This window comes from Coturnix japonica, chromosome 6 (assembly GCF_054131305.1).
Source record: "Coturnix japonica strain WE chromosome 6, WE-NBRP24, whole genome shotgun sequence".
In the NCBI taxonomy this organism is placed as follows: domain Eukaryota; kingdom Metazoa; phylum Chordata; class Aves; order Galliformes; family Phasianidae; genus Coturnix; species Coturnix japonica.
In genome coordinates, this window is record NC_140668.1 from 24,087,052 (window position 1) to 24,098,559 (window position 11,508).

At 59.1% G+C, this 11,508-nt stretch overlaps 2 protein-coding genes across 2 annotated transcripts; both read left to right on the top strand.

Annotated features, from left to right (window-relative positions):
• Nucleotides 1-61: 61 nt before the first annotated feature.
• Nucleotides 62-8,663, top strand: EXOC3L1 (exocyst complex component 3 like 1). The gene is made up of 13 exons (XM_015873665.3): nt 62-796; nt 1,589-1,749; nt 2,563-2,782; nt 3,046-3,706; nt 3,840-3,957; nt 4,142-4,267; nt 4,467-4,567; nt 4,909-5,019; nt 5,137-5,266; nt 6,266-6,388; nt 6,560-6,715; nt 6,910-7,034; nt 7,493-8,663. Exons 1-13 carry the CDS (start codon nt 754-756, stop codon nt 7,677-7,679), a joined length of 2,262 nt encoding a protein of 753 aa, XP_015729151.2. The 5' UTR covers nt 62-753; the 3' UTR covers nt 7,680-8,663.
• A 712-nt stretch (nt 8,664-9,375) lies between these two features.
• On the top strand, nt 9,376-11,029 carry CTRL (chymotrypsin like). The gene is made up of 7 exons (XM_015873790.3): nt 9,376-9,427; nt 9,569-9,672; nt 9,759-9,838; nt 10,005-10,086; nt 10,166-10,346; nt 10,494-10,627; nt 10,788-11,029. Exons 1-7 carry the CDS (start codon nt 9,376-9,378, stop codon nt 10,947-10,949), a joined length of 795 nt encoding a protein of 264 aa, XP_015729276.1. The 3' UTR covers nt 10,950-11,029.
• Nucleotides 11,030-11,508: the final 479 nt, after the last annotated feature.

The window sequence follows — 11,508 nt, forward strand, 5'->3', positions numbered from 1 at the left end:
GGAGCTTCCGTTGTGGGGCGGGCGTGGAAACCACGTGGGGGGGCGAGGACGGGCGGGGGTCGGGGCCGGGGGTCCCAGCCCCATGGTGGGCTGCTCACAGGGCTGCGGGGCTGAGCCTGAGCCCGAGCCTGAGCCTGAGCCTGAGCCCGAGCCTGAGCCCACCGCTGCTCTGGACGGGCAATGCCCTATTGCCTCACCGTAACCCTATGGAGGTTACCCGGTGGCCCCGGGATGTCCCATTCCCCGTTAACCAAAGCATTCATGGCCAACCCGTGTCCCCGAGCATTGCGAGCCATCACCGCCCCCTTCCCGTAATGAATGAACGCACCGAACCCCCGCTGGGCATCCAACGGGGTGCCCACAGCTCAGACAAAGCGACAGGGCAGCTCAGATCCTGCACGTAGCAGAGCCCCGGGGCACCCAGCGGCCATGGGGGGCACCCAGCGGCTATAGGGGGCACCCAACAGCCATGGGGGGCACCCAGCGGCCATGGGGGGCACCCAACAACCATGGGGGGCACCCAACAGCCATAGGGGGCACCCATGGTCACCCTGCCCCATAGGGAGCCCCGCACCGTGTGGCCGCTCTTTATGTCCTTCCTCCTTCCCCTGCTCCCCCTCCGGCCCCGACATCCTGAGCGCGTCCTCGGGAACACAATGAGCCCCTGAGGATCGCCGTGTGCCGGAGGAAACGACCGTCGGCTTCCTCCGTTCGGCCCAGCCCCGCTCGTATGTGCACAGCGGCGTTGAGACCATGGGCATGTCGGCGAAGGACGAGCGCTGCGCGAGCCCTACAGGTAACGGGGACGATGCTGCAGCCCCCGCGGTGCCGGGCAGGGGAGGAGGGCTGCCGCTCCGTGCTGCTCACGCTCCCCCATCTCCTGCTTTGCCACCGTCTCCCCTCGCTGCAGCCCTTCCCTCTGAGCTCCCCGCCTTCCAGGGATGCGCTGCTCTTCTTTGGGAGCCCCGAGCCCGAGCGGTGTCCTTGTGGGGGAGCTCAGGTGGGGGCAAGGTGGCATCTCCCGGGGGGGTGCAGGGAGCCCCAGTTCTCGGAAGGGGGGAAACAATGAGCCCTGGAGATGTGCTGTGTCTCAGCCGTCAGCCCTTGGCTTGGCTTTGGACACTTCTATTTGGACTCTGAAGACAGCCCCATGCAGCCCATTGGGACACCAACGAGGCCGGCAGCCTGGGTGTGCTTGTACCAGCGTGGCTCCCTCAGGCAGAGCCTCCAGGAGTGGCACACGGACCAGCAGCTCTTTGTGCCACCTTCTGACTCGCTGCCTTCCCAGGTGGCACGAGACCCCCATGGGCAACGTGTCCTTGTCATGCTGGGTCACCTCAGGTTGGCACCCTGAGCTGGTGGGTTGGATAACAGCTCCTCGGGGCAGCCTGTTCACTGCATGGCCCCATCCGTGGTAATGGGGTGTCAGGGAGCCCTCCCAGGATGTCTCCTTGCTGCCCTGCTGTCCAGTTTCCCACATCTGGGTGTGCTTGAACATCCGCTCCCAATGGTTTCTGGCCTCAGGGGCCTTTCCTGCCCCTTAAGGAGAGGCTTCGTTTTGCTCATTAACCCCTGGCTTCTTCCCTAGATGAGGAGTGGCCAGAGGTGGAAAAGGCTGAGAAGTTAGCGAGAGGAGCTGCTCTGAAATGGGCTTCAGGGGTGTTCTACCGACCTGAGAAACTGGAGGGGCTCGGGCACTACCGAAACAGGGAGACGCAGAGGAACAGCTCCATCCAGTCCCGGCTGAAGGTGGGTGTTTGTCATCTCCCACCCAATGGGTGCCCACAGCTTCTCACCTCCCCAGCACGGATCCCAGGCAGGTTCTTCTGTGTGCAATCGTCACTTTTTCCACTTCTGGGAAAGATCTCGTCCTTCGGCTGGCACTTGGTGGGAGAAATGCAGCTGTTTAGGTTTAGTCCTTTAGGATTTGGTGACCACCCCTACTCAAAATGAGCCTCCCCTGCCTCTATCTGTCCTACAACACACTAAGGGCATTCAATACATCCTATGTGTGGGACACTGCTCCCCATTGTGGCCCCATCCCCTCCCCTATGGCTGGGAGGAGGCAGCCCCATCCCTGCCTGCAGGACCCACACAGGAGAAGCAATATTTCTGCACACACAGATAGGGGATGCACACAGCTCCTTGGTCAGGGTGACACTGTGAACCCTTTCTAACAATCCACCTGAGCAGTCTTACTATTCTGATTTTGGAAATGGCTTTAAAAGTGAAAGGAGACGCCTGGTTACTGCTCACCCTGCTGCCTTGGTAACCCCAAAGGGGTGCCCTTCTCTCACCTCACACATAGTAGCCATTGGACACCCCAAAGCCTGCAAACAGTCACGGTAAAGTGTGATGCAGTGCATTCAGAAGGGCTGAAATGGGCCATTCCTCTAGATGCCGTGTATACTTGGGGTCATGGTGAGTGGGGACAGCGTGGTGACAGAGGCAGGTCTGAGCTTCTGGGGCTGGGAGAGGGCATGCAAGAGTGCCCTGACAGGGCAAACAGTGCAAACCTTCAAGAGCTTCTCTGCTGCCCCTCTGTCCTCTTCTGCTCCCCAGTCAACTGTGCAGTCTTACCTGGAGGGAGTGAGCACTGGGCTGGAGCAGCTGCGGTTGGCGGTGCAGGAGGTGCAGAGCGTGTGCCAGGACATGGGGGCAGCCAGGTGGGCCCTGCTGGACTGCGCAGATCGCTTCCAGGACCTCCAGCAGATGCGGGCACTGATGGCAGAGCACGTGCAGTTGGCCTCGGTGGTCCAGGTGCTGCCCCAGCTCTTCTCAGGTAGGGCACTGGCCTGATCCATATGGAGTTAGGCTGAAAGTTCATTTGGAGTTATTCCAGTCCAACGGGGCTGGTGGTAAAGTCGGAGCAGGCTGTGCAGGCTTTGCCATTTGGGTTTGGGAAGTCTGTGGATGGAGATGCCCCTCCCTAACAGCACTGTCCTCCCAGGGGCACCTTCCCCTTGTGATCTCCTTGCTAACCTGTGCCCACACCCCCTTTACACCCTGTTCTCAATCCCAGCATCTCTCCTCCCTCTCTCACAGTCCACGAGGTCTTTTCCCATACCCTGCAGCTGCTCCATGGGCAGCAGCTCCTGGAGGCCCACGCAGAGCTCATGATGATGGAACACCTCCGAGATGACATCCTTTCCCAGCTGCACCTTCGTGGGCTCTCCAGTGCCCAGGCAACGGTGCTGTCTTACTTCAGTGGTCTGCAGGAGCTCAATGAGAGCCTGGCCAAGCAGCTGTGGGGCATCGTGGGCAGCAGCCTCAAGCTGGTCCGGGAGGACCCGGTTCTATTTGTCACCGCCATCAGGATCATTGAACGGGAGGAGAAAATAGATGACACCCTCCTCTTGGATGCCACTTTCCTGCCCCCTGGCCGCCCAAAGGGCTGGAGGCAGAAGTTTTACCATGTCCTTCAGGAGACCATCACAGCAGCTCACTTTAATGCCGTCCGGATGGATGCTGAAGGCCCGGGGCTGGCCAAGCACCTCGCTGCACTGCAGAAGGCCATCGTGTCTGAGCTGCGAGTGGTGAAGGACCTGATGGTCCAGTGTGTCCCAGCACACTACAACATCCTCAGTGTCTGCACTGCCACGTACCACCGGGCCCTCGGTAGCCACCTCCAGGACATCCTCCGAGAGGACCTGGACAAACAGTCACTCTTCCTCCTCCTCGAGTGGGTGCTTCGCATGTACCCCAGGTCAGCACCTGCCTCATGGGCAGGGAACCAGTCTGTCACCAACACGCAGCCTCTGTTTGCTGAAGGTGACCGTGGGGAGGGCAGATGTAGGAATTGCAGGCAAACACAGCCCTGACCCACCTCTGCCCTCCAGCCCCGAGGTGATGGGCCACCCTGACCTCATCCCAGAAGTGGATGTTTCTTCTCTGGGCCCCCTGATCTCCCCTGAGCTTGTGGATCAGACAGAGAGGAAATACGTGGAGAAAGTCAAGGTGAGCAAGCAGGACAGCATGATGGGCGTAGGGTCCAAGCCATGGCTACCATGCAGGCATCTGCTCTGACAGTGGCAGGAGCCCATGGCATGGGGCTCAGGGCTCAGTGCTGGACTGTGTGTTGGGTCTGGGGGGTGTTGGTAGCTGACTTTGGGGCTGGCTGTGGTGGGTGTCCATCCCGCAGGCGAGCGTGCTTGAGTGGATGCAGAGGACCCTGGAGGTGGAGTTTAAGGAGTGGTTCAGAGAAGAGGAACCTGAGATGGACCATCAGGGCTTCTTCCAGTCTGCCCTGCCCGTCATTGTCATGCAGGTGGGTGCCCTGCAGCCTTGTGGGCTCTTTTGCCCCTGCTGCTTTGGTAGCTTGTCCAGCTCCATGCTGTGCTCATTATGGTTCCAAGACGTGGTTGGGTTCTCCTCTTCCCTTGCGTGCATTGCTCCCTGCAGTGCTGAGAGCACCCCAAAAGGGGCCATGGCCTCTGACTCACCTCCGCTCTCCTCTCCTTGCACAGATGCTGAGTGAGAATATCCAGGTAGCCTCCTTGATCACAGACTCTCTGCAGCAGAAGGTCTACAACATGGCCCTGGAGGAGCTCGAGGCATTTCTGGGACGGTCAGTGGAGCCCCTGCCACCCCTGCCCAATCCTTGCAGACCCTGGGTCCCCACAGCACAGCCTTTCTACCCATGGGGCTGTGTCCCAGCTCCAGAAGACCACCAGGTCCCAGAGCTTGTTGCCCCAAGCACCTCTATGGTGGTGCTGAGCCCCTGAGGGCTCCAGAGTGGGTCCTACTGCCCTATGCTGCCCAAGAACAGGACACTGCCAGCTTGGCAGCAGTGAGCTGGGAGGGCTATGGGAGGTCCACATGCCCCCAGGTGCTACAGCAGCATCCCAGCTCAGGGTATTTATGGCAGGAGCTCTGCCTGCCTATCACGGATCACTGGCTGTGTTGCAGCCTGAGGGAAGTCCTCGTGCAGTGTGGGAAGGAGCACCAGAAGGATCGGACCGTACCCAAGCACTACGTCCCCTACCTGCTGGCCATGCTCAACAACAACCTGGCTCTCAGGTAACACACTCTTAGTGGCTGCCTCTCAGAGCGACCCCACGGCCACAAGGCAGCCACGAGTCCTCCATCCTCCTGCACTTCCTGGGCTAACTGTCCCCTCTATTCTCTCTCTTCTAGCTCCTCTATCCCCTCTCTGCATCCCAGTGCTGCCTGCAGAGAAGTCCCTGCGTCTCTTCAGGCTGCTCTGGATAAGATGCAGAAGAAAGCCTGCCAGCTGCTGCTGGAGGAGCTGCTCCTTGACCTACAGGTATGTTTAGGATTAGGGTTATCCCCAAGGCTGCTGGGGATACAAAGACCCTTCCCCAGCAAGAACAGCACTATTGCTACCCTGTCTATTCCTGCCTGGCTTATGGGCCACTTGCTCCTTGTTAGCGAGCAGCATTCAGCCAGCTATCATCCCTCAAACACATCTCCCAGACCTCGATAATCGACCAGCAGCCTGCCAGCACCACCCAGTATCTCCATGGCATATGGCCCCAAACCCACCAACTGACAGGGCTGGGGAGCCACAGCCCAACCGGGCTCCCTTGCACTCCTTCTTTGTGGCTCTTTCATGGCACAAAACCAAGGAGGGAGCATATCTGTGCACAGGATACAAGGCCATGTGTGACTACCCGAGTCTGTTTCCTGCCATCAGAGTCAAATTTAGCTTTTCCTGGAGCCTGGAGCAAATGTGGAAAAGCAAATAGCATTGCTATTTAGGGCTGGAAGGTGAATGCCATGGAAACAAAGGAGCTGCTGAAGGGTGAAGCACTCACAGGCAGCTGGAGACTGACACACAGCAGAGAGACTGTGCCTTAAGGCAGGAAGGTGCTGCCTACAGGGACAGCAGGGGAGGAAGAGGTCAAAGCCCCCGGCCAAAAACATGTTATGTCTACGCAGGAAAAGGAGCATAGATTAAAACTGTATCAGGGCAGGCCCAAAGCAAGCAGGTGAAGAGCTGTGTTTGCACTGTGCTGCAGTGCCCAGCAGTGCTACTGAAGCTCTGTGGTCCAGGTGAAGCCCCAAAACACTGACCTGTGGGCATCAGAAGGACCCGAGCATGGCAGACCCTGTGTTTTCCATCCATTTCCTGATGGAGATCACTGTTTTATGTTGGCTTTTGCCAGGCAGGGCCTTCTGTTAGCAATAGTCTTGGGTGGGCAATAGGCCAGTGCTATGGGATGCTGTGCCTCTCTTCAGCTGGGAGCTGCTACACGAGCAATGCAGCGCAGGGCACCTTATGCTCCTCCTGTGCTTGTTTCAGCCCCTCTACATGCAGCTGCCATCCCGCAAGTGGCTCTCTGGCTCCCAGCTGGTCAACAGCATGTGTGAAGTGATCGACAGATACACAAAGGACTTCTCCCACGTCAGGAAACCTGCCTTCACGGTACAGTTACTGTACCGTATGTCCCCTGGTCTGCAGCATGAGGGTGTTGTGCAGTTGGTTGTGATGCAAGGGCTCAGGACACAGCCCAGAAGGTGTTGGGAGGGGAATAGTGCTCTGCTGGGGGGCAATATCCCCCCATAGATAACAGCTTTCTTCTGCCCTGCTGCTCAGCTCCTGCTGATGGAGAGCGAGCTCCTAGTGGCGAGCCAGTACCTGCGGGCACTGATGCAGAAGAAGATGGTGTGCAAGAGCAAGGAGGAACGGGGCCAGTTCTGTGAGCGCCTGCTGCAGGATGCCACGCAGCTCCGGGAGCTCTTCTGCAGCCTGGTGAGGGATGTCTGAATGTGGTGGGGAGCTGGGGCTGGGCTGTGATAGAGGGGTGTTGCACAAGCCCCATATCGAGATGAGTGCAAGGTGCTGTGATAGAGAATTGCATCAGCCCATGAACAGCTGTTACACTTGTGAGGCCAAGATGGGAGGAACTGGCTGTGAGTTCACCCACGTCACACTCCCCTTCTCAGGGCCTGGACAGGAGGCAGCAGAGCCTGGAGGCCGTGTTTGCTCTGCGGGAGCTGATCGGCCTCAAAGACCCAGCGCTGCTCAGCCTGGAGGTGCTGGGCTTCATCACCAAGTACCCCGATGTCAGGTAGGAAGCCCAGCTCTGCTCACCTGTGACTGGGCACAGCTGCTATGGGGAGCTGGGCTTGGGCTGGAGAGCATGCAGAAACCTGGGCTCCCTTCTTTGTGAGGCTCCCTTTTGCCATGGCCCAGATAAGAGGGATTCCCGCAGGAACCCAATGACAAAGATGTAAAGGGAAAAGCAGTTCTGTGCTGCTCACCCGTCCATATTTAGTCATCCAAAGGGTGAGAAATCACCAATCACCAAGTTGGAAATGTCAGAATTGACCCAAACCCATGAAATGCCAAGATGAAAACTTGTTTTATGGGGTTACTTTCAAGCCAATTAAAGAAATCAGCTGGTTTAGAGTTCCAGCTCTCCCCAGCATCAGCTCAGCTGCTCCAGGTTTGGGGGACACGAGCAGGGCTGCAGTGGATGGTGCTGTGATCCAGCTGCTCCCATCTCACCTCCTGCTCTGTGCCCAGTGACGAGCACATCTCCACCTTGCTGGAGCTCCGGGGTGACGTCTCCAAGGACGTGCGACACGTGGTGCTGGAAATGATGGCACAGAACCCCCAGCCCCTGCCCGAGGGCTACCGGCCCATCTTCAGCACCATCCTGGTCCCTGCACCTGAGCTGCCCTTCTGCCTGCGCAAGGCCAAGTGTGCCTGAGCCACCCACTGCCTGCAACAGCCCTGCTTCCCACTGCCCCACCGACGTATGGACCGAATGGGACGGCTCCAAAGCTGTGCATGGGGAGAATGGAGATGATGCACAGCATCCCTACACCTTGCCCTGTGTTGGGACAGCCTGGATACATGCCATCCTGCTCTGAGCTTGCCATGCTGAGCTGTTACCCCTCCAAGCAGACCTGGGTCAGGAGAAAATCAAGGCTGCTTAGGTGTGGCTTACTGCCTGGGGGAGAAAGAGGAGCAACAGAGCAAAGGATGGGGGACTACAGCTGGGGTGAGGCCAAGTCTCTGTGGGGCTGCAGCAATTCCCAGTACATCCATGCAGCCAGAGTGGCCCATGCATCGGTTCTTTACTCACCGCAGCTCCAAAACTGGAGCACTGCTAGACTCAGGCTTACATGGTCTGACAGAACCAGATTGGGTCCTGCATGGATCCCAGCCAGCTCACTGTGGCTAATGGCCAGAGGGGAGAAGGAGCACACGGAGCTCTTGCCACCCTGAGTAGTGTCACCAACCCTCTCCCTGCTGGCATGAAGGAAGAGCTCTGAGTTGTAGTGATCTGCCTCCTGGCCCGAGCTGCCCTGTCAACATTCACAACAGCATCAAAGTCCAAGACTTCAGTACCTGGGAGAATGTGAATGGAGTCCCAGCTTCCTCCATGATGGGCAGCACCTCCCAGGGCACAATCATCCTCTGCAGCTCTCCATCTCTCGGTCCTCTTCTCCCCACTTGCCAGGGGAAGGTGAGGAGCAGAGCATGTCTCTGTGCTCTGCTTCCTTGGAGCCGTGCTCTTTTGCCACCTCCTCCTGCTTGGCCTGTACACATGTGCCAGCCCTGCAGGCACCTTGGGTAGTGAGAGGGCTGAATTCTATGCACTGCCACTCTTTCTGCCATATGATAGGCCTGATCCTGCTGTCGTTGTATGGCACCAATGCCAAAAATAAAGACCTGAGCTGTGCAATCACTTACCAGCGTCCAGGCTATGTGCCTCAGGGGAGCAGGGCATGGGGGAGGCACAGAGCAGGGAACACATCGCTATGCTCAGCATTATGGCTCCTGGCACTCAAGTGAGCCCAGGATTGTGATGGGGGATTGGGGGGAACCAAGCTACTCCCTAGCACACAGCCCTGGGGGGCAGAGGGATCGGGCACCTGCAGGGGGCTCAGAGGTGGTGAGGTCCACTGGAGCTCACTGCCTGCTCTCCATGGCTCCTGACTGCCTGGGAAGTGTTCTGCCTGTCCCACCTGGCCCTGGGATGTGCTCACCTGCACAGGGGTGTGATCAGGGTGGCCCTGGGCTCTGGGAACATCCAGGTGGGACACATGCCTTGTCAGGCCACCGTATCACCACTGCGTGGGGGAAGAATGGCTCTCCCACAGCCCAGGCACTGACACCCACCCCAGCCCTGCCTGCATCCCACCTGAGCTCAGCTATGGAAGCCATGGCAGAGGACCCACACAACTCCTTTCAGCAGCAGCCCAAGCACTGCAGGTGCTTTCTGCAGCACAGTCCTGCAGCCGCTATCACCACTCAGGGCAGGATGGGTGCTGGGCTTGGCATGGCACCACTGCCCACAGCTGGGACAGGACAAGACCTTGCTCTGCCTGGCCACGAGCCACACAGCTCCCAGCTGCTATAAAGCCAGCAGCTCTGGGGCTCGGCCATGTATTCTCAGGATGGCGTTCCTGTGGGCAGTCACCTGCCTGGCCCTGGCCAGCACCGTTTCAGGTAAGCCCAATGCCCAGCAGGTGCCCGTGTCCCTCTGCTCCATGTCCCACGGTGCTGGGGTGCAGGAGGCCGGCAGCACAGAGCAGGAGTGTGAGCAGCCTGCAGGGCACGAGCCCTGAGCCCCTCCTGTGCCCCCCACAGGCTGCGGGGTGCCCATGATCACCCCCTCGGTGCAGTACAACGAGAGGATCATCAATGGGCAGAACGCAGTGTCCGGCTCCTGGCCCTGGCAGGTGTCCCTGCAGGTATGTCCCCATCCCCATCCCATGCACGGGCTGTGGTGTTGGTTCCCCCTGCCCACCCCCAGCACCTCCTCTCCCTCTCCTCACAGAGCCGCTCGGGATCCCATTTCTGTGGAGGTTCTCTGATCAACGAGAACTGGGTGGTCACAGCTGCCCACTGTGAGTTCAGGTGAGGAGCCAATGCTCTCTGCACCCCACATTGCACTGGGGACACTGGATGGGCATGGGGTCAAGGCACACTGGGTGCAGCCCCAAAGCACAGCCCTAAGGGCACCAAGCAGCCCCCCATTCCCTCCCGATGGTGCCGCAGGACCTCCAGCCCTTCTCTCTTGCAGCCCATATTCCCACGTCGTTGTCCTTGGGGAATACAACCTCGCCTCCCAGACTGAGTCCGTCCAGGTGAAGACCGTGTCGAAGGTGAGTGGGGTGGCTGCGGCGCCGGGAGGGCACTGAGCTCTGCCCTATGGCCGGGACGAAGTTCTTGTGCCCTCGGCAGGTAATCACACACCCCAACTGGAACTCCAACACCCTCAACAACGACATCACGCTGCTCAAGCTCTCCTCGCCCGCCCAGCTGAACTCCCGCGTGTCCCCCGTCTGCCTGGCTCCTGCCAACCTGGCTCTGTCCACCTCCACGGAGTGTGTCACCACCGGCTGGGGACGGACCAGCACTATCTGTAGGTACCAGCACCACCTGTAGGTACCCCATGGCTCTGGGAGGGCTCTCATTGCACTGGGGGGTGACAGCGCATGGCTGCAGCCATTGACATGCACGTGGGGAGGCGTATGGTTGAGTAACACTGCTTTTTTACCCCCCACCAAAGCCAACGCTCCGGCAACGCGCCTGCAGCAGGTCTCCCTGCCCCTGATCTCACAGAGCCAGTGCCAGCAGTACTGGGGCAACCGCATCACCAGCTCCATGCTGTGCGCCGGGGGGGCTGGAGCCTCTTCTTGCCAGGTAAGGAGTTGAGTTCCCCACAGACCAAATGCCTGCAATGCGTGGGGCATTGCATTTGGGGACCGTGAGCTCAAGCAGCTGAGGGACCAGGGTAGCAGGGACCCACTTGGAGCAAGGTAGGGATGGGGGCATCCCTAAACTGCAGCTCTCGTCCCCGCAGGGCGACTCCGGGGGTCCCCTCGTGTACAAGAATGGGAACGTCTGGACCCTGATTGGCATCGTCTCCTGGGGAAGCACAAACTGCAACATCCGCATACCCGCTGTCTACACCCGCGTCAGCCACTTCCGAAGCTGGATCGACCAAACTGTGGCCCAGGGGTAGAGCTGTGGGGATCGCTTTGCTCCAGCAGTGCCAGCATGGGGCTGAGCACAAAGCGAGGCTCACTCTGTTGCAGAGTAATAAAGCATGTGCTTGTAGCCAGCCCTGCTCCTTCCCTCTCATGGTGTGGTGCAGGAGGTGCATGGGGTTTGAAAAAGGTCTCAGCCCAGGCGGTACAACAGTCTGGGAATGCAAACAACAGGAGGCATCCCAGTTTGAGTCCTGTGAGGTGTGGGAGCAAAGGGCTGCATTCTGGGAATGAAGGGCTGGCTCCTGGCAGCTGGAAATAGAGATGGGTATAGGGACATGGCGGAGAGGAGGAAGATCATGGTGTCCCAAAGCCCCAGGGCACGTGGCAGCAGGGCCCATAGGAACAGCACGGAACAAGCATGCACCTTCTTGGCTTTAGCTGGATTGCATGTGGCTCTAAAGGTAGTTAGGGATGTGGGGAGCGGGCAGGAGAAACCACTTTCTGTGGTCGTCTGCTGAGTGCTCAGCTCACCTTCACCCCTGCTGCTGCCCTCGCCTTTCCAGCAGGACGTGGTTCACTCTGATATGGGTT